The 27,829-nt window shown below is 31.6% G+C and overlaps 1 protein-coding gene across 1 annotated transcript; it reads right to left on the reverse strand.

Moving 5' to 3' along the window:
- Positions 1 to 3,557: 3,557 nt before the first annotated feature.
- On the reverse strand, positions 3,558 to 17,998 carry POU1F1 (POU class 1 homeobox 1). The gene is made up of 6 exons (XM_012743028.3): positions 17,735 to 17,998; positions 14,772 to 14,921; positions 7,629 to 7,853; positions 5,434 to 5,598; positions 4,634 to 4,694; positions 3,558 to 3,768 (listed from the first exon to the last, which is right to left on the reverse strand). Exons 1-6 carry the CDS (start codon positions 17,874 to 17,876, stop codon positions 3,558 to 3,560), a joined length of 954 nt encoding a protein of 317 aa, XP_012598482.2. The 5' UTR covers positions 17,877 to 17,998.
- Between the last annotated feature and the right edge of the window lie 9,831 nt (positions 17,999 to 27,829).

The following is a 27,829-nucleotide window of genomic DNA, read 5'->3' on the forward strand; positions in this document are numbered from 1 at the left end:
AGTGGTTTCACATTAAATTAATGTGATAATTTCTTTCATAACATTTCCAGAAACTAAACATTTTGAAGTTTTATTTTTAAAATTATAAATCTCAGTGATTTCTTCCACTTACCACAAAGACGTTTGGACCCAAAAGATAGTCATTCTTATTTGGCTATATTTATAAAATGTTCTGGTGACAGTTTTCACAGTCACTATAAATTTGTAGTATTACCATATGCTTTGCTAAAAATAAAACAGTTCCTTAAAGAATAGGAAATGAGGATTCTTCTAGATTGAGCTCAATGAAAATATTGATTTTTATTAAAAAAAAAACCTGGTTTTTCTAACTTCCCTTTTTCTTGGCAAAAGAATTTCTTTAATAATTATATTCAAACAACAAGAGGTTGGCCATAGAAAGAGAGTAGAAAAGTATCTCTGTTATTGAAAAGGATGCAGTCCAATGTCACATTTTGCTACCAGATGAAAAAGTCATGGATGGGGGAGATTTCAGAGTACCACAGAAGTAGAATGTGATACAAAATGTCAATGGTAACACCTGTTCTTAGAAAACATAACGTGACCATCTGTTAGATGATTGTGTTGTACAGACTGTATGCTCTGAGGGGAGTCTCTGGTTATGGCAGGGGCTAATGGAAAGGGGCTTAAGTGTGAGACCTATTGGCGAGAAGGCGGAAGCTGGCAGCCTATGGGCTTTGTGTTATTTGACCTGTACAGTGATGTATATTTTATCATTTGCGTTTGAGTGCTTTTAGAGGAAACCTGGCACTCTCTTTGGCCAAATGCACTTTCCCTATAAGCCCAGTTGCCACAATTCTTACCTAATCCTTCTGGGTCTAATTTAAATATGTACTCTTAAACACTTTATGTTAAAACAGGATCTGTCCAGGTCTGCAAAGAAACCTATGATAATGTTCCCTGATACTCTGCATGAAAAGGTTTTTGCATTTTCAGAAACAGAGATCAACTTTCCAATTTCATCTCCGTATAAGCTGAGTCCCATAAACAGACTTAAAACCATTCTTCTAAGCTTAATTTCTTTACGACTCAATTGAATTAGCATTGCCTTAGAGGAAGTATGATTTCAGGTACCCTACTGTTGGAACACCACACCACCGCGCAACTCCCCCAACAACTTGTAAGTACACAGCCCCCCATCCTCCAAAACTGAAAATATTTTTTTAACTAGAGAAATCTTTTCCACCATTAGAGATGGAAAGGTAAATTATATGAATGAGTTTGTCAACCACCTCTACTAGGTAAAGTTGAATTTACCAGTTGACATAAATGACAAACATCTCTCCATTTTGATGGGCCACTGCCCTGAGGCACTTACAGGGACATAGGATGGAAAGACGTATGGCTAAAGTTAGCCTTTGATATTTATTTCCAAAAGTATAAACATTAATTCTGCACAGTAAATTACATTTATCATTTGCTAAATTGTAGTTTAAGATTGTAAATAACATTAACCATTTTCTATTAAAATTTTAATCTATATTAAAATACCACAATATAGGTAGAAAATAGTCTCAAAACTCATTAGTACAAATGAGTAAATACTAGTGTATTGACAACTAACTTATGAATAGCTAAATGAGTAAGGAGTGTCTATTTCAATATTATTCAACATAATTTCTTTTAGGGAGAAAAATTAATTTCCAATGCTGGTTGTGTCTGAATTTGAAGAGAATGACCTTGTGGATGAATGTCTGATAATATCTATCATGATCTAAACTTAAATATATAGATAGATGATCTAAGTACATACACATGATTATTTTTGTTACATAAAAAGTAAGAGTAAACATTACCAGCAGATTCATATTTAAAATGCAAGAAAATCACTAATCTAGATTTATATTGCATTATATTTTGCTTCTCTTTGCAAGTTTCAAAGAGCTTATATGCATTATTGCATATATGTATACATGTTCGTGTACATGATCTTGCCTTTTGCAAACTAAAGAATCCCCTCCCCATTTAATGTATGTTTTAAGGAGCTGAAGAAATACTGTATTATCCAGAAAAGGAATTTAAACACTTGCATTGCTGAATAATTTGGAAATTTACTCTTAAATAAGATTTTTATATTTATTACCATTTGGATGCTAAGTATGTTTTTAAGCATGGATGATTAGGTCACTAAAAACTATCTTTTGTTAATTAAATATCTATCTTTGTGAGTAACCTTATCAAATTTCTACCCATCCAATTGATGGTAATTATGTGTGTATATATTTATGTGATCTATGTAGATTATCTATAAAAATGCTAGGTCTTTAATAATATAAAAAGAGACTGAGTAGTATAATTTATTTAGTAAGCATTCTAAACAATAAAATGTGGTCTAATTGTTTCCATTTTTTATATAAAATAAGTTAAACAATGGCAGCAAATTTACATTCAAAATGCAAAAAAGGTCACTTCTAAATATCACACTACAGTTTGCTTCTATTTGCAAGTTTCAAAGAAGTGCATTCTTAAAAGTTAAATAAACATATTCTTTGAGATAAAATTCTTGGAATTAAAAAGCTCAATATATCAAAGTTTTTGTATTAATAATAGATTGTAACAAATTATACCAAAAGCGATCATCTGTTGTTGTCGGATCTCAGATGATTTTCTGGATTGTGAGATTTCAAAGATAGGGTACATGTTCAAATTAGGTGACACCATTCATGTTTGTAGTCATTGTTAACAACACACCCTTTCATTCATTTAAGAAAGATTGCATGTCTGTTATGAGCAGACACTTTCCCAAGCATTGCAGCAAACAAGCCAGGTCTTGTCCAGCTCTGTTGTGGCTTGCAGGCTAATGGTTTGGGGCTGAAGAATCCACAAAGCATATTTGCTATAGCTAAACATCAAAAAGTTAATTTGGGGGAAGAATTAAAATATCATGAATTAATGTTTCTACAAATCTCTTTGGAAACAGTTCTTTGGGTTCTATGCCATAAATATTAGCTTCAAAGGTATCAATTCTGATTGTGGCTTATTCCTAAATACAATGATAAAACTCTAAGACACCTCCAGCTCTTAAGTTCAAAACATTTAGTTCAAACAAACAGCTGGTGGAGAGTAGGACATTGGTTAATGAATTTTCTAATTGAACCTTCCCTGGTGAAATTCTTTAAATATGTGACAGTATTGACTAAAATGTTAAGCTAATAGGCTTAGAAAAGAAACTTTTAAGCCAAAAGACTTATATGGACACTCATATGTGTGTTTGTGTGTGTGTTTGTATGTGGGGGTGGGAGGGGGGGGAGAGAGAGAGGGAGAGAAAGAGAGAGAAAGAGACTCATTGTTTTATTCCTGTTAGTATCTTTGGCTTAAAATGTATAATGTGACTTTTCAGAATAATTATTTTAAATAAAATAACTTACCAATATCATTTAAATTGTCGGATTCTTTTAAAAAAATAGTAGTAAAGAAAAACTGCTGCTACATTTATTGGTATAAAATTATTTGAAGTCAACTAAGTAATTTCTATTTTTGTTGAGGAATAGAAAGGAATGAAAAGTAGGAAAAAAATGGTGATTGCACACTAACAAATTTTATCTGCATTCAAGATGCTCTTTAGAAATAGAAAATAAACTCTGATTCAGACTTGTTTTCACCCGTTTTTCTCTCTGCCTTCGGTTGCAAAACCAAACTCTTACTACTTCTTTTTCAAGATTCAGTTCTTCAGCCATCCGCATGATCTCTTGAGAGGAGGGTTTATTCTGTTCTCCAAAGTGTCTCTCCAGAGCATCTTTAGCAGCAATACTGGGGTGGGGTGGGAGTAAGGGGTGAAATTATGTTTTTAGTGAAGTTTTCAGCAGATGAAAATTAAATAAGGTTGAACTCCCAAATATTAACATGAAAAGGAAACTTAAAGACTCTGAACACACTTGCAGAGCACTTCAACAAGAACAAATGTACAATTTGTTAAATATTTAGATGCTTGTCTTAATGCAGGGTAACATTACCAGAGGAAATAAGTAGGGGTACCCAGACCTTCTATGTTTATCCCACTTTGCACCACCAGAGGGCACTGTGTTCTTGAAAAGGAAATGAACACTTCCATAAGCCTTCCTAAATATCCTCCTAAAATTTAGGTTGTTCACAACAGGTAAAATGTGGAGTGAAAAACCAACCATTCAAAACAAAACCTATGTTTTAGCATTTCCTATGTGGGCCTCATAGAAACTACAAAAAGATCATGAAAAATCTTTCTGGGTTGAAAGGCAAAATGTCATGTTGAAATTTTAAGAGATTGAAATATTGATTAGCAGTGTTGCTATTTGTAATAACACAGATACCATAGATACCTTATTGTCAAAGCAAGAGCATGTATATAAGAGGACAGTAGAGATGGTCCCTCTTTTAGAAGTGATTGTTTGGTTTCTGTATTTATCCAAAACTTCTGGAGCAAAAGTGTTCTTGAATCAAACAATATAAATTTTTCCATCAAATGTTAAAAATTACTTGCTCTCCATTTCTCACAATTAAGCTATTAAATTACACTTTTTAAAAACCTATCTTGTTTCTTCAGTTGCCTTTATTCACTTTACATTTATATGTTATGTTGCATGTCTATTACACTCAAATGCTATAAAATAAACATAATGTATAAAATATAAAAAAATACCTTATAGTTGTTCTTCGTTTCCTTTTCCTTTCATTTGCTCCTACTTTTTCATTGTACAAAGCTATAATGTGGAAAAGAGGCATAATTAGGAACACAGAGTAGATTAATTTTTTAACCATTACATTTGGGTTTTAAATTTTCTTTATAAAACAATGAAAAATTAAAATGCCATAAGTTTTTGTCTTGAATTTTTGCAGTCTAAGTCATTTTATTAATATATTATAGGCCCTGGAGAAAAATGTTAATGCAGAACTATATATTAATTTTGCACAGAATTTTCTATACATAATATCCTCACCTTACTTTTGTTGGAATACTTGCTGTAATGTTTTCAGACTTTGCTCTCTATCCAGGTTTGACAGTAGTATGAGTAGACAATTTTATCTCATTAAGTTGCTCATCTAGTGATTGCTTATTTCACTTTGAAGACTAGTGTGCACATATGTGCTGTGTACACTATTAGATTATAAAAGTGATTCATGTACAGTTACTTCAGTATAGCACAGAGGCAAAAAATCTAAATATATTAAAAAATAAATATTTCACCACTTGACACTGGTGCCATAGTATCCAGAAAACTTTCCTTATATAGCTTATTCTCTCCTCAGTAGATTCTTGCCAAACTTATATTGGCCTTCCTTTTTTTCTAGTGTGATATGACAAGATACTGGTTTTTCACCTCAAAGAGAAAAGGGCAAAAAACTCCATCAAACCTCCCACTTTAGCATTAGTCCCACCAATTGAAGCCATTATTTTTAGGTTAAAACACAGCACAGCCTTTGGAGATATAGCTTTAGTACCTCCTACTTGCTCAGCTTCCTCCAGCCATTTCGATAATATTGCTTTCAGTTTGCATGCGTTTTTAAAGCTGAGCTGCAGATTTTCAAATCGGCAGATAGTTGTTTGACTGAATTCAGAGCCATGCACAGCTGCCAGGGCTTCCCCAACATTTGTTTGGGTGTATCCTGTGAAAAGACAATAAAGATCCTTACCTCCAGCTTTTCAAAAAGCATTAATTTTGGTCTATTATGAAACAAAGCTGTGTATTTTTCTTCCTCAATTATTAAATAATGTTTTTTAATCATACAGTTTGGCATATTAGAATTAATTAATAAGGTTCAGTGTAGGATTATCCAGTACTTTTTCGAGTTAATAAATTACTTTTTTCTAGAAGTCAAAAGAATTCAGATGGGAACACCTGCCATTCATGCTATCTAGCCAATCTGCACAGGTGTGTCCTAAACACTTTATAAGACACTTAAACATTCTCGTTCTTTTTATCATTATTATTAAATATCTGATGATATTTGTTCAAAAACCTTTAATATATTAATTATAATGCATAAAATATATGGTGATATATCATATAATTTTTGTTTCAACTGGAGGAGGGAAAATTCAACTATATTGTTGAGTACCAAATAAAACTAAGAATTATGCTTAATTTTCCTAAAATCATGTTTATTATGAAGCTATGATCACACATTTCATGTATACCTATGAATACATTTATTGTATTGTTTGGTAATGCTTCTATCTTCACACAAAGGTCCTTATTGAGTTTCTCAAACATTTTTAGAGGACAAGCTGAAATAAACCATCAATATATAATTTGAAACATTCATAGCAATATAAATAGAAAATTGAAAATGAATGTTATAAAGATGCCTACTGCTATGTTTATTACATGCAATAACGACATATTATTTTAGGGCCTAAGGCTATATACCTATATGTGTAAAAATGATTACATATGATGGCCATAAATAAATATTATTATAAAATTACCTATCGTTCATTCCCCAAGTGCGAGGTTTGAACTATCATTTCAATCTATTAAAAAACAATATACAACTTCATAAATTTTAACCAAAGTTAATTGTTATATTAAAAACAATGAGTAAATTCTCTGAAAAGACAGTTCACAGAAAAGGAAATACAAATTATTGTCAAATATGTAAAAGAATGCTCTTCACTCTACACTCATAATAAAATAAATTTAAAATAAAACTACAATGAGGTGCTGCTTTGACCTATCTAATTGCAAAGATCCAAAAGACTAATAGCATATTATTTCTCTATCAGTATTTGTTTATTTTATGTTCTAGACACACTGTTTTTAGGTACTGGGGGATACCATTAGTGAGAAAACAAACAAAATCAACAAACAAAATTCTTGTGCCTTCATGGGGTTTACATTCTCAAGGTGGTGTAAGAGACACTCATGGTGGTAGTAAAATTTGGTACAACTTCTATAGAGACCAGTTTGGCAACATTTATCAAAATAACAAATACATATACTCTTTGATCAAGCAATTGTGCTTCTAACATTTTTCCTACACATATATTAGTATTTACATCAAGGCAAAATGACATTTTGGGGCTAATTACATGGTTTCAACATCACAAGATTAGAAATCACCTAAATTCCACTAGTAGAGAACTGGTTTAATAAATGGTAGTATATTCATAAAGTAGAATTTAACAGCGCCATAAAAGAAAAAGAGCTCTAGAAAAATTAATACTGAAATCTCTCCAAAATACATCTGTATGAAGCAATATCTATATTTGCTTATATGCATAATGTATCTCTAGAAAGATACAGAACAAACTAGCAAAATTAAAATGAAGGACAATCAGAAGAGATACACATCACTTATATGGTTTCATTCTTTTTAATCATGAATATATTATTTATTCAAAAGTTCAAATAAAATACAGATAAAAATGGGCACATCAAAACTAACCTTGATGTGGGTAAAATTGGGAAAGGACGCCATCAATTTAAAAATCTGTGTATTTTGACTATTAAGAATTTATAAGAAAATAGAGGCTTTGGCAGGATTGTTATAATTTGACTAATTTAAGTCCACAGTAGAGATGTAGGCTGAGAGCTGCCTTAGACTTCTGAGTCAGATTATAAGAGATTTAACAGTAATAGAGTAAGGATTTGCAGACCAAGTTATTTGGCCCATTGCTCCTATTAAGTGCATACCTAACTTAATTCTTCTCACTTTAAATTCATTGGCAAACTTTTCAAGTTCTCGGATTTCTGGAGAATCCATATCTATTGGCTCTTCAACCAATTTACTTTTCCGCCTGAGTTCCTGCTTGAAATCGGCAGCTGTGGGGTCTTCTGCCAGGAGAGGCTGGTGAATGGGAGGAAATCCATGACTCAAGGTGTGGTCAGGAAATTTATAAAGACAAGGGGTTAAACTACCTGTGAGTAAACAAAGAAAAAAAAAAGGACCATTTGTAATTATTCCTTATTTCTATACAGGGAACAGTTTTGCCGGCAAGAGCCCATTATTCTGCTATAGACATTCTTACTACTTAAAAGTTACCTTACTTACATTCAGTCTTCCAAAGGAGGAGTCAAAGTAGCTTAGTCAATTTGGGGTTATTTTTCTCCCACCTACTCCAGAGCAGCAAAAGCAAAGATAATGTTAAAGGAAAGAAGCAGGGGATTGGGAATAATTAAAACAAATATAAGCAAATTCTCTCAGAAGTGTAAGTTTCCATCATTTTTCTCTTAAAAGACACCTATTTCCAAGGAATCTGAGGTTCTACTCTAACCAGAATTTACACATTGATCTCTGTATCCTTAAATCATTGAACAAATAATCTGTGATGTTTGCTATAACCAAGGCACTAAATGCTTTGGGCAAAATGCTGTGCTGGGAAGTTTTCTTGTGATTGAGAAATTTCATTTTGCAATATTAAAAAATCCCACTGTTTCTGGTAAATGCTTGATTTTAATAGAAAAATAATTGTGTCTTTTTTAATTTAACAAATGTAGGTAAGAAGAGAATTATGAGAATATACAATACATTAAATTGGTTAAATAGATTTGAAGAGTGAATAGAAATTAACAAAAGGTAACTTTAAAATTTCTATTAAAAAGTTAGCAACATGAATTCTTGAAAAATATACCATATCATGGAATTCCTTCTTGATTACTATTTAAGGAGAAGCAAAAATAAGTGGTAAGAAAAGATGCAATTCTAAATATGACAGGTAATCACCTGTAAAAGATGAAGCATTGACTCTATTGAATGAGTTAAATGATAAATCACAGAACATTTAAAATATTATGAAATTAAAAAGAAAATTACTTCCAGATTTTATTCTTTATCATGAAAAAAAAAATCTCTCTCAGTTGAGAAGCATAAGTAAGGGGATGACATTTAAGCCAAAGTCCAAAACATTTTGTTTCTTGATTTCTTCATTGATATACTACAATTTTTATTGATAAAGATTTTACTTCAATTTGTATTAAATGACATGTACAGTCAGCCCTCTGTATCCATGGATTCCACATTCATGGATTCAACCAACCATGGCTCAAAAACATTTTTTTAAAAAACAATTTAAAAAATAAAAAATAATGCAAATTAAAAACCATATAGCATTTACATTGTACTAGGTATTATAAATAATTTAGAAATGATTTAAAATGTACAGGAAGATGCACAAGGGTTATACACACATATTATAAGATTTTGTATAAGGCATTTGAGCAGCTATGGATTTTGGCATCCTTGGGGATCCTGGAACCAATACTCCATGGCTATCGAGGAATGACTGTATAACCTAGACATTTTGATATAAAGATATTGAGTAATTAATCATTTTTCTTATAAGTATAAATAAATATTTAAAAATAATTAATATGGAATACACGCAATAATCACTCTTGGAAACGTGCTGAAAAAATACATTGAGTTCATGCTACTCATAATTTCTCCACAAATGTATTAATAAATCAAAAACATGAGTAATAATTATTTTTGCCAGAATATATAAATCTTGCATTAATATATCAATATGTAATGAGCAAAGAATAGTGTAACTCAGCAAATTATTGACTTGTATTATTTATATAAGAATATGTAATTATAAAGTGTACCCCATCTAATAGAATATATTACTTTTCTGAAGCAAAATAAACATACAAGTAAGAGGTCAAACAAAATGGCATAACATAAATTTTTCTGCTTCACAAATGTAGAAAAGATTTGAAAGAAACTATTTTTTGCCTTGAAAACTCCATACTAGTTTTACAAACCAAAATTATCCAGGTTTACTTTTTAAAAAGTCAGGTAACTATCCGCTTTATGCTTTAGTGTATAGTATATTGATTGGTACAGAGAACATTTTGTAAAGCAATTGTATCAACTTTTAATTATATAGCATTACTTTGAAAACGTTCATTGCTTCTGGGGTTCATTTTTAGCTCCCCATTAGTTTTGGATTTCTGCCAGTTAAAGTAAAAGACTAATTATGTAAAAAGAAAACCAACATTTTAGCATCTATTAATACATAATATTTATCTCAAGACTTGTCTTTTTTTTTACTATGTTTTCAGAGTTGATTCTTAAACATATAAAAAAATCATTTCTTTCTTCCTCCCCATATATCAGACATTACTTAATACATTTATTAATAATAATGGGATACCCTGAGAAAAAAACAAAAGAAAAAAAAAGCTACTGTTTGATTTTGTACATTTAATATATTTAAGACATTAGATATTTCATTTAACCTATGTCAGATTGTTGATTTAACATAAGTAATTTGTTGCATATTTTTACATAGTATTCCATAAGTCTGAATTTGTTAACAATGCTGAGCATTATTTTTAATTTTTCTGGCCAATCATAATCATGCACTACTATTATATAAATCTTCTATGCAGTACTTTGTCCTGTATTCAGTTCACATTTTTCATCTTACTTATCCTTAAATAAACAAATGAGTTATAAAGTATATAAATATATATTTCCCACTAATTTACAATTTAGAAAATTTAAGTAGAAAGAAATTACATAACTTTCCTCCAGTTCCATGATGAACTAATGATGCAGTTGAAACTAGAAATGAAGTCCAATAAGTATTGTGATAAACCACATCAGAATAATTACCTAGTTTATTTTCCAGGCATTCTATACTCAGATAAATGACTTTTCTTTAAAGATTTTATCCTGCATTTAAACACATTTGGCTACATTAAATATTAGGTTGGTGCAAAAGTAATAGCAGTTTTGGACAGTGAATTTTAAATCATTATGACTAGGTTCGAACACATCTTTATTAATCAAAATAGGAACCATTACAATTAACATATTTTTGGCCAATGAGAAATAAGTTTGTTTATTCCCATAGTGTAAAAATCAGTGCTTTGGGACTTGAGGAACTCTTGGAAATCATTTTCTGCATCCTGCTGGTTGTGGAAGCATTTTCCCTGCAAAAAGGTGTCGAGATGCTTGAAGAAGTGGTAGTCAGTTGGCAGGAGGGCAGGCGAATATGGCGGATGTGGCAAAACTTTGTATCTAGCCCAATTTGTTCAACTTTTGAAGCATGAGCTATCGGGCATTGTCATGGAGAATTGGGCCCTTTCTGTTGACCAATGCTGTCTGCAGGTGTTGCAGTTTTCGGTACATCTCATTGATTTTCAGAGCATACTTCTCAGATGTAATGGTTTCTCTGGGATACGGAAAGCTGCAGTGGATTGGACTGGCAGCAGACCAACCAATGACCATGACCTTTTTTTGGTGCAAGTTTCGCTTTGGGAAGTGCTTTGGAGCTGCTTCTAGGTCCAGCCACTGAGCTGGTCATTGCAGGTTGTTGTATAAAATCCACAATATTTTTTCTTCTTCTTTTTGATGGCTGAGTAGTATTGCATGGTTTATATATATATATATATATGTATACATATATAATATATATATGGTATATACATATTTGTGTATCTATGTGTGTGTGTACACACACACACACACCACATTTTCTTTATCTACTCATCAGCTGATGGTGCTTTCCTCTTAAAATGAACTTTTAAACAAGGACTTTCACACCACTTCTTGGTTTGACCATTATGTCATCTAACCATGCTGGGTTTAACATTCATTACCTGAGGTGGATTTGCTCAGTTTCCACAGGACAATGGAAAGAGTGAACAGCCCAATAAGATTGTTTCCTAAATTTCACTCAGCTTTAAATACTGGGGAACAGAAACAATCTCAGACACCCAAGAATCAGTGTTTTTAGGACTTGATGTTTTGTTTTGTGTTTATCTAGGTGAAATTTTGAATGGCATTTGTGATTCTCTTTCCTGTTATTAGTACTGTAGTCAGTTGAATTATCTAAATTCTCAGGAGTGAAGGAACAGAAGAAGGAATTTAGCTTTAAGTGTATTTAAAGAGAAGATCAAAAGAGAAAGTAGGTTGAATTGGTACAAATCTGCCACAATTCAATCCTGACAGAGTTTAGCACCCACCACAATTTAGATATGAAGAGATTGAAACTCAGGTGTTCAGTGACTTGAGTAAGGTTAGTAATTAGTTAATGGTATAACTATAATTCATTGTAACTAATTCATTGCTCCCAATTAATTCCTCTCTTTAGTTTGTCTGCATCTGGACTATTAAGTCCAGTGGATACAGGTGACAAAGTGCTCCCTACAAACCTGACAAAATATTAGCTATAGTCCCTTCATGTGAGTTAATTTAATAAAATGCACTAACTAAATGTAAGCATCAGAGTCTGGGTAATAAAATAATCATATTAAAATAAAGTAATTTCACATCATTTAGAAATCATGTTTTCACTTTTATCTAGAGTGTCACTGAACAGGCTGTGCTATTGAGGAGATGTCTCTGTGGATTGTGTGAAAGTGGCTGATTTGATTAACACCTTAAGACTTCTCAGAAAATTCAAATGCCATAACCAGGTTTTTAATGTGTATTTCATAGTTTTTTTCTGTTATTTTTTAATTCCTATATTTTGTAATTTAATTCGTGCAGCTTCTCTGTGGAGGAAGGCAGGAGAGTTTAGATTCTGTAAGATTTAATCTCCCATAAAGCAAATGCTAACACTAAATATATGTCAAAATATTCACATTCTGACAAATTAGAAAGCATATCACAATTTAATAATATTCCTCTCAAAAAAATATTCAACTATAATCTCTATGCTTGCCATGGCGAGTTTTTCTTTCAGTAACAAACTATATTTATTTTAAGACTAAAATGATATCTCTGAATCTTGGCATAAGACACCTTTTGCTCTTGGTGTCACTAAGCCAGGCTTTGAATCATTTTAAAAGGCTTTTCCGGAGGCCTTTCCTTTTTAACTGTAATGATGATGGGGTTCATAGAAGAGGTTTTCCGAGTTCCTTCTTGAGGAAATGTGTATCAGCAAACCCCGAGCTGCCCGCTGACTGTCATGGTAAACATGGCCCTGTTGGCTCCAGTTCTGAGCAGGAAGGTGTTAGAATTCCCAGGCCAGCTGAGAACTCAGGAGGCCAACAGCCAGTTCTCTTTGATTTGCTGGGGATGGAGGTGCTGGTAAAACCGTCTTATAGTATTTGGGCCAGAGTTTATTGGCCACTGGCCTGTGACTGATTGTTATCTTTGTGCCAACCTCTGTCAAATGACAGAGATTACCTCTGGGCTGGATTAAGAGAAAAAACTAAAAGTGTATCTTGGTTCCTGGGAATCATTTCACATAAACTGCAAGGCCTTTCCTCCAGGGAACAGCAGCATGTGTTGGTCATCTCCTGTCTGCATAATCAAAATGGTGTGAAGGCCACAGCAAGCATTCCACCTGCACCTCTAATAGCTAACTGTATATATTTTACTATTTTATAATGAAACCAGTTCATCATCCAAGAGGGCTGTTCTCATTAACTGTGAATATTGATTAAGCACATGGATCATAAATAATCAATTTCCAGAGAGGAAGAAAAAAATATACAACTTTCTTTATTTCTTAATCATTAAAAAAAGACATCAGGATTTACAGGTAATTGTTAAAAACATCAGTTTTCATTTTATCATAAATGTGAGGATATCAGTTTATTCAGAACATTCTTCATAGAATGTAAGGGGAGCTAACATTTTTCTGAAATATTGTTTTATTTTAAAGTTTTAATGTTTTATTTGGTCTTAAACTGAGAAATTTTGAGAAATTAAAAATTAAGTAATTAAAAAGTTAAATTCTTTGCTCCATTTTATTTGAAAATGATGAGCTTAATCCATGGGTTTCTTTTTCATTGCTTATATGGATAATAACAAAACACAAGTCAGAAAAGATTTCTCTAACATGTGATTCGGTTATCAATAATTTCTCTCAGTATCACACAGACAAATTCTCTCACACAGTCTTAATTTGTTATTGCTAACAGTTCTCTTCCTGTTGCAGTAATAAATATAAAAAATCAAATAATTTCTTTAAAAACAAACCAACAAATAAGAAAATCTGTGCACAACAACACTATGCACTTTTTAAAACGATTAAAGTCTTTTATATGGTCATGTCCTGAAATTAAGCAATGAATTTTGTGATGAGTGGATTTCATCAGCCAGGTTTTCCCATTCCTCAAAAGCCATGCTTCAATTCCTCCATGTAAGAATCATGAACATAGGTAGTTACACTTGATATAGTGATGCTTTACTTATCCACAGTAGAAAAGTATGTAGCTTCAACTATTTCAATCCCACTTAAGACTCAGAAACAATTCAGAAAGGGCTGCTAAATTCTGAAACAGCTATCACTAAAGCCCCTACCAATCACTCTTTGCCTTTAATCATGTCCTATTTATCTTTATAAGCCAAATGTCCAGAAGAAATACTGGGATGAGTGGGATGTTCTATAAATCTGTGCTGGCTATATGATAGCCACTAGCCACATGTGGTTATTGAGCATTTGACATGTAACTAGTGCAACTGAATTTTAAATTTTATTTTATTTTAGTTATTTACAGTTAAAATTGAATAGCTACATGAGGCTAGTAGCTACTATATTATTAGTGTGGGCAAGGCTGCCAATAGCACCCAAAAATGACAATCAGCAGTTTGACAGTAGCTAACTCAAATAAAAATCATACAAAGAAAAAACAAGAATTAAGAAACACAGCAGTTCAGGGTTGCAAAAAATAGGGCAATTATGTATAACTCCTAGGTGTCTGAGGGTTCCACAGCTCAGGGAATATATAAATAAGTGGTGGTTTTAAACAATTTCCAAAGTTAAGAGATCAGAATTTTATGTCATACTCTGGTCATAATTCTCTCAGGCCCAGAAAATCCATCTAAGTGTCCCCAAATTCAATATCATGTATAAAGACAATTTTTCTTACCTGCCATCACTCCATAGGTTGATGGCTGGTTTCCATAATGACAGGAAGGAACAGAATAATGAAGTCCTGTTGCTGTGTTTCCCAACGTTTTCACCGAGGAATGTGTGCCCAAACATTTAGGAGTTTGAATCAAAGACAAAATAGGCAAGACTGGTAAGAAAATGTATGAAGATTCAAGACACATTCATCTCATTTCAAAAATACACATTTATGCAATTATTAAAGTTATATGCCTATTATTTTATTCTCATTTGGGGAAAGTTCTCTGATGAGTAGGTTAAAACTAGGGATCAAAGTTTATCTCAAGTAATGAGATCATACAGCATCAAAGTGGACTATATCCTTCATTAATTATCCTGCTTTCTGTGCTGCCACTAGGAGTGCCCCATGAAAGCATTACTGACTACTCTGGAGCTTGTCTTTTGAGGAGCTGCAGAATTCTTGCAGGTTCTTTCCAATACAGACATTACAACAAACTGACTAGAGGAATAGTCTCTTAAAAATAGTCTCTTGTGTATAAAGAGGTCTTTCTCTGGAAGAAAGCATGCAGAAATGGGCACATAACAGTCTGTACTATTGTTTATTTTCCTAACAAATTTCTTTCATCAAAGAGGAAATGGCAGAGCAACTAGCCTCCTATTAGATACAATCATAAAAATTCGAATACATTCAGAGTGTTGGGACAATGTATGATCTATTTATTCCAATGTTGAAATCACAAAGTTGCATGTTTTCGCCATGCACACAATTGATTCAGCCGTTCTAATGATAAAGCTGGTCAAAAAATGAGTTCCATTGATTGTCGGGTGACTTGACATCCATAAAGCCTTTCATAAACATCATTGTTCAAAACTGATTATATGCTTCATGGAATCAATCTGTTTTTTTAAAAGTAAATTTGAATTACTAAACTTTTATCGAGTTTTAAACACAAATAACCAAGATGATTAGGAGCATGAACAGCAAAACTACTTGTCAATGATTAGCAGCATGACAATAAAAGTACTTGTCAATGTTTCTTCATATATTTTATTTTCTCATTTTGCCTTCATATTCTGGATATATTGGTGGAGTTTCATAAATATAATATAATTATGCTTTCTGGAATAAAGTATAGAATTAAGATCATTTGAGAATATTGAAATTATAATCTAGTGACCCAGGACATACTGTCTCTTTATAAAGCAAAATGCATTTCTTAAAAATATAGAACATTCTTTAATTTTTAAATATCTGCACAAATTTTCATTTTATAACTAACAAGTAGAAAGAATTGAAGTCATTTTGCAACATAATAATTACACATAAAAATCTTACTGTGCACTCCAAAATTAAACAAATGTTCTCATTAAAATCGGTATTTCTAATTTCTTAGACAATTAGATCCATATGCTTATAATTTCATGGAAATATTGTAAATCAATGCTGTTATCATTTAAAACATTTTAGGCCATTTTCCCTGATTATGAATTTTTTTTTACTTCTAAGGTTTAAATAATTTTTGTTTTTCTGATTTTAGGAAGTTGCCTACAAAGAGGCTAGTTTACTAAATATGTTACTGATATTTTAATAAATAGGATTTTGAGCCTAAAACTAGATCATTTTGCTAGTTCATTACTCAATTCTAAATTTTATTTTCATGCTAGCCAAATTCTTTTCAAATATAGTAGATTAAAGAAACAATATATCATTCTCCTAATCCCCAGTGTATAGAAATATCTGTTATTTAAATATATGATTAGCTGTGTGGTAATTGTTTAGATTTATTTATAATGTATATTTTTGATAAAAACAATGTATTGTATTTTCCAAACAATATGTTTGAGTATACTTCCATTATTACCTTTTAAATTAAATTATGGAAATCTTTGGTGGATGAAAAAATATCTCTACATTAAATGATTTTACCAAAGTCCAAATATCTGATCTCTAGATTTTTTGAAATTCAGCAGGTTTATGCCAAACTTGCATAAATGTTGGGAACCTACCTAATTATAATAAAAAATAAAGCTTAAATCCTTTAAATGCGAATATTAATGTATCAACTCAAATTTTGATTTCTAAATGTATAAAATTTTATTTCATTTCTAATTGTGAGGCAGATTGCATTTAAAACTAATGGAGAGTGAGCAGTATTTTGCTATTTAATAGAAGAAATTTACTGAATTCAAGGCTTTGTCCATTTATAAATCAGTTTGAAAACAGTTTGTTATTTCATAAAGAATGAACACATCGGCAAAACATAAGTAATTCGTTCACTGTGTTGAGATGGTAGTTTTGAATTCTCAAGCTTGATTTCTATTTTTAAAAGTTATGTGAGGCAAATGTTAAAATTTGGTTAGAAGTAAAGTCTCTTCAGACTCAATCTTGAGAAAATTTAACTAAGTTCATGGGCTTTAAATGCCATATTACTTCTAGCTTTGATTCTTGAGTTTTATATTATGCTAAAAATGTAAATTTATTAAAACTAATCTAATTATTTTATTCTTTGAAAACTATAGTTGGTATTGGGAATTACTCGGTTGTGTTTAATATAAGGTTTATAATTGTTTTTAGACAGTAGCAAATGTAACCTAAAAACCAAATAAATTTTTAAGATAAAGAAGTAGCATCTTTTAAATATTAAATTATTTTATCATATTTATTTCATTTTGCTCCTTATTCCATAAACATTTCCATTAATATGGCTTTCAGATTACAAATACCCAAGCTCACTGTATGTAGAAAAGAGATCTTTTTTATTATGATAAAACCAACAATACTTTAAATTATTGCTCTTGCTAATATTTATTTTACAATTCTTAGGCATTTTGGCTTCTTTAATGTTCTTAATATTTAACTTAAAACAAATTAAATTAAAGTGGAAAAATAAAAGTAGCAAAGAGATTAACTAACAAGGCTCAAAGCATCTATTCTGAAATCTTTAGGCCCAGCCATATGTAAACTGTCATAGGAGTCAGTACCTGCAGACATCACATTGGTGGCATGGTTGGAGACTGGTAGACACTCGGCGGCACTGTGATGCATTATCAGAGGCAAAGTTGCAGAAGCGTCAGAATTCAGAGGTATAAAAGTATCAGCTGAAGTAAAAGATTGGCAACTCATTCCCACCAGAGAGTAGAAAAATAAAGAGAAACACTGCTCCCTAAATCAGAGTTTTATTATATTACTGTCTCAAAGGGCCAATTTAATTCTCAGTACCTGCATATATACATCAGAAAGGCTCTGAGGCACCAGGAGGGCGCGTGCTAGCATTTATACTGCAAGGAAATCCCTTTATACATGTTAATAGTCTTTTCCCAGGAGTATTGCTTTATCAATCTGAACCGTCTTCCTTTCTTCCCCAAACATAATCCATGCCCTAGAAGGAAGCTGGTTCTGGGGTATAGATTGAGGCAAAGAGAGAAATCTGAAACTTTATTTAACAACTTCAGTAATTCAGACCTTATAGAGAAGAATCAAGAATTTTGAAAAAGTGTCCCTCAAAGAATAATGCCACAATGAACTGGTTGTCTTTTTGCTACTAACACAATTGCAAATTTATAAATGTGAGAGGTTTTTCTTTTTTTGTTTGATAACTTCTCATTAAATCTGCAAAATAACATGAAACAAGAGAAGTGCATGCTAGTTTTAAGAAACTGAGAAAAGAAAACTGAAAAAGAAACTGAAAAAGAAAACTGAGAAAAGAAAATTTATATTGAGAGAACCATGTAAGATGAGAGTGAATATGTTGTCAATTACTGATTCACACTGAACAATGCACAGTTTTGAAAAACTGTTATAACAACCAATTTAGTTTTTACTATATTATAAATGGGAAAATATTGAATAAAGTATAGTAATGTATAAAGAAGATGAACATGAATGATTGTATCTTTTCCTTGATTTTAATTTACTTATAAAGAACCAAAATTTAGTAAGCTCTTATTAGATGCTAGCAATATTCTAGGTATTTCTATAGTTATGTCATGCAAATCTCACAACACCTCTGTGAGTTATGAATCATCTCATCCTCACTAAGTTGGGCTGTGCTGGAGGGTGAGATCCTGGCCATTTTGCCACAGAGCCTGAAGTAAACATGGTAGCACTGAATGCAAAATTCTCACACAGATATTCTGACATTATATGAGAATGAAAAATACTACAAATGATTCGAAGATACATATTATCAGCATCAAGATTTTACAACTATCATGATTTATAAACTGAGTGAACTCAATACTATTTATAGAATGTATACCAGGGTAATAGAGCAAACAGAAGTAGCTAAACAGGTGTAGACATTACTGATAAATGAGGACCATGCCACATTAGATTCAAATTTTGTATTATGAAATGTTTCAAAAGAACTTGAAATTGGTTGCTTGGTACTAAGTTTAATGTTAATACATTCTCAAAAAAACTTGAATACTTTGTTAGTAACCAGCTGGTATTTTGTAGGAAAGTATGTGAAAAGTTGCCCAAATCACTAGATAGTGAATGAAAAATATTTATTCTAAAAATGACACCTTTTTCCATTCTGATGTCTGTATCTTGAAACTCTATTAGTCTTCTCTAATGAGAGAAGGTTTCAGTTAATCAAAAGTATTTATTTTACTCTTTTTTTTCCTTCCTTTTATTTCATCATATTAGGGAGGTACAAATATTATACTCTTACAGAATTCTGGTAATTTTCAGACTTCACATATACAAAAAAGTGGTTTTTCAGTATGTTTATAAAGAGACTTTTTAAAAGAAATTAAATAAAAATAAGTTTATTGAGTGTTATGTGTTTTAAAAAATTAAGCTAAATGATATTTACAGAGAATAGAATCTGAAAATCACCCTTAATGATTTTACTATTGTTACATAGTCATTGGAATATATTGGGAAAGTATATCAACTTAATGATAGATTATGAGAGAGTACCCTAAAACCTGCCTATCAAACAATACTAAACTTTCTCAGTAATTTATCATGATATGTAAAATTATAAAATTACAATATGGGACAGAATTTCTTTAATAATGGCTTTAGAAAACTAAATATTTGTTATGTGAAATGCAAACCAGAATGTTACAGTTGAAATGGGGTAAAGCTAGGAAACAGCTGTGTGAATTATATAGTTTACTATAATATATCTGTAGGATTGTTTAGAATGTGCCTCTTTGGGATAGATTCTTAGACATGGAATCATTGAGTTTAAGTCTTACAAACTTTTTTATCATTTCAAAATCATTACCAATTTACTTTTCAAATAATTTGTTTTCTTTTGATATTGGTTTCAAATATCAGGAACAAGTTGAGCCAAAAAGAATTGTCTATTATCAGGAGACATGGAAGTTTCTTGGAACTCACAGAAAAGGAAGTCAGGGCAGAGGGAAGGACTGAACAGGAAATGGGAAGCCCTTTGGCGCAACCATCTGATTCTTCCATCTGCCTTTTTCTGTGTCTCTCACTTTTCTTACCCTCTGTAGAATAGCTTAGGCCAATTCCCCATCCATAATCACCTCACAAATCTCCAGATCATGCCTTAAAGTTTCAAACAGGCAGAGACTATCTTGTAGCTTATCAGTCTACATTTATGAGAAAAACGTTTCTAGTGGCCACAGCTACTGGTGTGTCCCAGAGGCACAAACACGGTTCCTAGAAGCCCATGCTTCTGAATGGGTGGGTTCGCCCTATGTGTTTGAGCATTTGTAGACAAAGAGGGATAGACTATTGCCTGGGAAGGCTTCTGTAAAATGTGACAGTTATATCATCTTATCTTACATTAGCACTAATAGTGTGAAATTGACAGTTGTCTTGTATTCTTGTGAATAATAAAGTCTAAATACTAAGGCTTTGTTAATCTGCTGAACAATGGCATTTTATTATTTTAATCTGCATTTTGATTACTAATATGCTATCTTTTCATATTATATTATTATAGCTTTTTGTATTTATCACTTTGTTAATAAACTGATTCTATTTAAATGCCATTCTGACAGTTTTATTATCCATTTGTGTGTTTTGTAAATATATTAACAATGTTAATTTTCATCATCTTATGATTAAAATTTTCCTAATTATTTGTTTTATAAATTTATACTGGTCTTTGACATACATAATGTTTTATGTAAGAGCTAAACATGTTGATCTTTTTCATGTGTATTTCTTAATGATTTTAGAATTTAAAGTCCTCCCATATGCAAAGGTTTATTTAGTTTTTAGTTTTGTTTTATTTTGGAGCCTTAAAAGAAGTTCCTCTTGACATTTTAAGCTGCCATATTAATTATATTTCTAGAACTCATTTATAATTGCTTAGATAATAATGAAAATTGTAGCTTAATTTGAAAGCTATCAGATAAATAAGAAATAAATCTACTTTAAATTAAGGCAATAAAAGAGAATACACAGAAGAAAAGTAGTCCCGGTCAGGCGTATTTGTTAGCCTGATTCATTAATTGTAACTGTTGTTCAATTAAGCAAAGAATTTTTTTAAAAATACTCTGAGGTTTGAAAGAATGATCACATTTTGAGAAAAATATATAAGCCCAGAAAAAATATCCTGTTGAGAAATAATACCCACATCTATTTATCTCTAGGTTACAGAGTTTAAAACTTGTTTTTCTTTTTCATATTTATGTTTTCTAATTTTTCAACAGTTTTTACATGAGTTCAGAAGCAGTATAGTACATTCAGCATGTAGATAGATCCTGGAGCTCACTATCTGGGCAAAAACCCAAACTTTATACCTTAATTGCTATGTAATGATGGGCAAGTAATTCACCTTTCAGTGTTTCAAGTTATTTTATCTGTAAAATGGAGACTAATATTACAGTCACGTAGAAAAATGCCTGGCGGGTAATAAGCTTTCAATAAATGTTAGCAATTAGTCATATGCAAAGCTTTATAATAATACTTGTTTATGCTTATTTAGTCTATGTGCTGTATATATATATATATATACACACACACACATATATATATATATATATATATATATATATACACACATATGTTATCTCATTTGATCCTGGTTAGGTAGGCACTATTGTACAGACTGGGAAACTGAGGCAGACAGCTTAAATTCTTGCCAAAGGTCATGCAATTAAGTGGTGAAACGAGTATAGGAATCCAAACCACTTAAAGCCTGAGCAAGCCTACACCATACTCTCTTCTATTGTATAAGGAAAATCTATATTGATATAGAGATTTATCTAACTCTAGTTCTATATGCCTATGTATCTCTATATTTTGTTTGTCACCTAGCTTCAGAGAGAAAACATGGAAAGATGGCTGATTCTCTAAAAGATATGGTATTCTCACACCTTTTCAGCATTCACATCTCTATATAAGCCTGTATTCGTTCCTAGCTATATTACATGAATGATATGGGCACATACTTCTTGTGGATAATGAACTGAAGCTGCTGAATAATTTAACCCTATTCAATAATATGTTCAGATGGTGCAAATAATTCTTTTTCCCACCAACTTGTAATTCAAATCATTTTGAACTGATTACAAGCTGTGGGAAAAAATACACATATGTGTGTGTGTGTGTGTGTGTGTGTGTGTGTGTGCGCATACATAATGTGAAGAAGAGGGAATTGAGCTTGGGAACTCCCATTAGGATAACAAAGTGAATATGAACCTAAAATAATTTATTCAGTTAGCTTAAGTGGCAATAAAATGGAGTATTCTCGCAACTCATAACTTTTGAAAAGATGATGAATTTTTCTCAAAGCAGATTTTTAAGGAAAAGATTATACAGCCATATGGCTTGAAAGGGGACTCTGTCACATTGGAAAAAGACATTATTTAAAGCACATATCAGTCATGCATGCCATGTTTGACTCTTTATTGATTGTGAAAGCAGCAATGAATGTATGTATTATGCAGTTCATTCCTGCTTTAATTCTTTCCTATCCAGAAATCAAGGTTCTTTATTGCCCTAGGAAGAGATAATGCCAACCGCTTGCAACCTTGCTGAAGATGAATGCTCTCTTAATGCTGTCTAAAGGGTAAGTTTGTAACTTATGGAAAATAAACGTCAAGGTGAGACATTGACTTAGAAATGATGCTTGCCCATAAGGGCTACATCCCTGTTGTACTATAGCTCATGGGTAGATTTATCATTTGTCTCACTCACTTAAATAGATCCAGTCTTATCAAAACAATGTACTGCTGTGCCTGAGTTAATTTAGTTGGCAAACCTCTTTGCTCTGAATTTCCTTACATCACATTAATAGATAATGCATAGAGGTATATTTTAGAGTGTATAAATCTTTCACAAGAGATACGTTTGCTATTGCACTTGAATAAGCAGCAAGATTCCCGTTCTTTAAACTCGTGATGTAAAAGAAAGGAAAAATGATTAGCTTCTTGGTAGTCTTAACTGGTAACACAAGGATATCATATGATGTAACAAGAAATGAATGCAGAACACAGCAAATTAATTGATATTGTGCAGAGTGAGTCTGCCACCTTTATTCATTTAGGCATCTCTAGAGATGAAAGAAGCAGAATGACTCCTTAGTTACCGCAATGAGATAATTTAATTATAATCATCTAGCTATGGCTTAGTTAGTTCAAGACACAAGATAATCTCATGTAGGGGTTGAAGAAGGGAGAAAAGCTAAACAGCAGTTCAAAGTGGGAAACGAAAGGTGTTTCGTTTCCTCTGATGGAGATCAAAGGATACATCTGATTATTCGGGATTGCCCCAGTATTTTGTTTTCTTTTCTTTTCTTTTTTTGAAAGGGCCTGGACTATTTTTACTAAAATAATTCAGCCACCTATCATTATTATCTAGGTACATTAAGTCATTTCTGTATAATCCACAATGCTTGCTAAGAAAAAAATTCATAAAAGTGAAAGTAAGTAAGACTTATCACAGATCACGATGAACCAGAAGGCTTGCAGAAGACAGATTCTGCTTGAAGACTATTCTAAAATAAATTGTCTATACAATTTCTGCTTATCATTGGTTTTTTTTAACTACTATGTCTAAAAGTATAATTTATGCTGTTTTCTTCTTTCCTACCTATCAAACTGGAATGTCATGGGCAGATGAAGTGTTTATAATTTCTGCTAATTCTGTTGAAAAACAGAATGTCTAATAATTTAAACTTTCATAAATCTATATTATTCTAAATCACTATGGAAAAGACATATAGCTAAGTTTTATCAAATTATGATTCAAACAGGAAAAAAATGCTTTGATGGATGTGAAAGTGATAAATGGCAGCATAAGTAAATGAATTAAAAAAATCCCAGTGACTGAGGGACACTATTGAAATATAGTGCTGAGGGCTGTTCCTGGCATGTAGGCATAGGCTTGCAGTACTCTTTAGTGACTGATTATTAGAAAAGAGAATTGCTTCTTTCATAATAAAATTTTTTCTCTGAATTCAAATTCAGATTTAGCTACTATTTATTGAACATCTACTTTGTGACACATTTCTGCAAAGCACTTTGAAATTCACTGTTATTCCATCATAAGTTATTTAAATTGTTATAATTTGAGTACTCTCCAAATGATATACTACTATCTCTCCTACATTTTCAAAACCTTTTTGGACAGATAGATTAATAAAATATAAATTTGTCAATTACATTCCTTTGGTTGAAAAAGAACATGCTACTATATATTTTTATAGTGTTACTATCACAGAGATATCCAAATATTCTGATTTATACTTAATTGAAAAATCCTAATCTCTCCACATACATTTTTATCAAGTACCAGAATTCTTTCAATGCAGCAAGTGAACAATTGCTGCGCAGCTTAATGTGGAGATAAACATAAGTTTAATTCTTTATTTAAATGTCATTCTGAGCAAGTGAAATGTGCTTGTCTATGCCAGGGAAAATGGAGAGAATAGATTCAGACAATTTATAGGAGAATACTTCTTCATGCCCCAAACAATAGCAATGAAATATACATGTATGTGTGTATATCTGTACATGTGTATATGTGTGTTTGTGTGTGTATGATTAATTGCTGTCTAGATCTTAAAGCTCTGAATGAATCAAATATAATTACATTAATCTTGACAGAAGCCTGTAAGTTTAATTAAGAAAAATTGAAGGATTCAATAAAGGGTAAATAAAATTAGAATTTCTCTCACTGAGACACCTGCCTTGTACTAGATTGAATCTGCAAATGAAAACCACTCTGTTGTACATTGCAGAAAGGAACTATCTCTGGGGCTAAAGCCATTCTTCCCACGGTTCTCAAAGAACATGTAGGATGTAAACAAAGTGCCTTGACAGAATTTTTAAAAACTAGGTTAGCTAAATTCTGAATTTTAAAGGATGATAAATAATCAATCTGAATAAGATAATTAACTGACCTGAAAATGTTTGTAGACAAATTTAAATGCATAATATAAATGAAATCAATGTTATTCATATGCTTAGGGCACTATGGATAAGTGAACATTAAAAAGGAAGTTTCTGTGGAGTCAGATACAGAAATACAAAATTAAACCAGACAATCTAATTACTCTATGAAGTAAGATAATTTTAAAGTCCATTATATTTTATATGTTATATGATAATTATTTTTGGAATGAAAAATTGAATTAGTGATTCAAAAGTTGCAAATAATTAAAATATTGATATTTTAAAAATATAAAAAACACGTAAGAATTGTTTTGTAAAATATATTCCCCCTTAATAAGCACGTTTATTGACTAGTTAATACATAGTGAAGCATGTACCTTACTTGTCTTACTTTAACTCTTCACACTTGCAAGAGATTAAATAGATTGGAGAGGGTGAGGGGAAAAGAGAAAAAAAAGGAAGGGAAGAGGGAGCTGGGAGAGAGAGGTGGAGAGACTGGAAGGATTGACCATATACTATGGATATAAAAGACCCATTGAGAAACTAGTGTCATGGCAGGTAGGAACAGATACACAGAACACACACAGGAAAAAATGCTGTTCATGTATCACATGTAACATATGTAAAAGAAAAATATACTATATGAGATACATTGTAACATATTAATAATAGAAAGCACAATGTAAAATATAAGAATGTTGTTTTTGATGTCTTAATTTATTCTTCTTAGTATCTACACTATTTGTACTTTGTATCCATAATCTGGAAAGAAAAAGTAGGGAGGCAAAAAGGATGAAAATAGAAGGATTAAAACGAGTTCCTAGGATTAGTCAATTACGCAAGTTTGTAAAGCTAACTACAGAATTCTAGTTTAAAAATGACTAGTAATAAGAACAAAAGTTCTCTGGAGTTCATGGGGGCTTTGTAATATTTTAATGGCTTCTTTTAGATTGAAGAACAACATACAAACCATGATGATGTTGAGAAACAAGGACCAAATGGAGATTAACAGGTAAGCACTCAGAAAATCCATTTCATTTTTATTCATACCTGAACTTTGGGAACATACTTCTGTTTAATGAATATTAATGCATTAGGCAGAAAAACATCATCTGTTCAAACACAGTTGGCAGTTTAAGGTTTCATTTTTCTATCAAACATTTTGCAAGCCAAGTGATTTCATCAACATATTCAAATTGATGCCCAGCACTTATTAAAGGTCACCTGTAATACTTTGAAACCTAAGACATAGAAGGCAAGATTTTAACATAAAAACATTATAATGGAGATTTTTCTAATAAAGTAGTTCTTAATATTTCATATTTATAATAATTTGTCCAATTCTACTATTAATTTCAATATCACTTATACAAATCTCATTGTGAACATTTAGTTTTTGATGAAAGTGTCTTTAAAATCAGTAGAAAAGAGTAATAAATGGTACTGTGACACTTGGTTTACTTTTAAAAAACATACTGGAATAAGAGCTTTACTTCTGACCATATACCAACTAAATAAAAATGGATTCAAATGTCTGTTATAAAAAATATAGTCACACAAGTAGAATTTATAGGAGATTATCTGATTTCATGATGTAAATTGATAGTTAAAGAAAAAAATAAGGATTTCGCTTAGAAAAGACATACATATTTGGTTACATATACACATCAAAAAGTCTGTGTGTTAAAATCATACACTCATTAATGTTAACACTTCCAGACTTTCAGTTCTCAAAAGATAGCAATCTTATAAGGTAGAAAACTTTCAGTCACAAATAGAAATGGTGGATGAAATGAATTTTTTAAAAATGTACAATGGGGCTTAGAAAGAAAGAAAGAGAAAGAGAGAAAGCAAAATCTCCAGATACTAGAAACAGAGCTGTGTAAATACGTTGGTGAATTTATATGAGACCTGGGTTACTGGTGTAGTAGAGCAAATGTCTGGCTCAGTAATACTCAGGGCCTTAGATTTTAGTGGCCACACATTTAATGTACAGAAGACAAAGGTATATATCCATATGTGATAAAAACTTGGATTTTAGACAGCTTTATTACTTTGTAGTCTTATAAGGCCTGCACTCTCACTGGAAAGAGGGATTAAAAAAAAATATATGTCCATTGTGAAAAAAAAGATGACAAAACAGCCTATTTATGAGAGGGCTGTTGGTGAAAAACACAAGTAAAAACAAAAGCTTCCACCAAGAAAATTTTTCAAATATAGTATTTTTGTCACTCTAAGAAATAACCCTAAAAATTATCTGTATGAGAGTTATAGCCATGGTCTTGTGACAATGTCAGGGACTCACCCACAATGATGGCCACCTGGGATTCATACTCCTGCACAGTCACCATCACCACTGAAAATAAAGCTGGTAACTAAAAATTACAAATCACAAGAGAAAGAAATCAACCATGAGCAAGAGTGTGCAAAATCAACAAATCAAGGACTGAGTGAGCAACCCAAGACCTTGAGCTAATATAAATATTATTGAAAATAAATTATAAATATGAAGGACTAAAAGGAAAAGGTGAAACTGTAAAAAAGAACAAGGCAACCAACACACATATTTTTAAAAGAACTAAGTTTGGATTCTAGAAATGAAAATAAAATAACTGAAATAAAAATCTTTGAGGATAGTGGGGATAGCATAAACAGACTCAACTGAAAAGAGAACTTATTCACGGGCATCATTCACAATGGAATACAACGAAATAAAGAAATGCTAAATAGCCTACAAAATTTAAG

Source organism: Microcebus murinus, chromosome 1, assembly GCF_040939455.1.
Source record: "Microcebus murinus isolate Inina chromosome 1, M.murinus_Inina_mat1.0, whole genome shotgun sequence".
NCBI lineage: Eukaryota > Metazoa > Chordata > Mammalia > Primates > Cheirogaleidae > Microcebus > Microcebus murinus.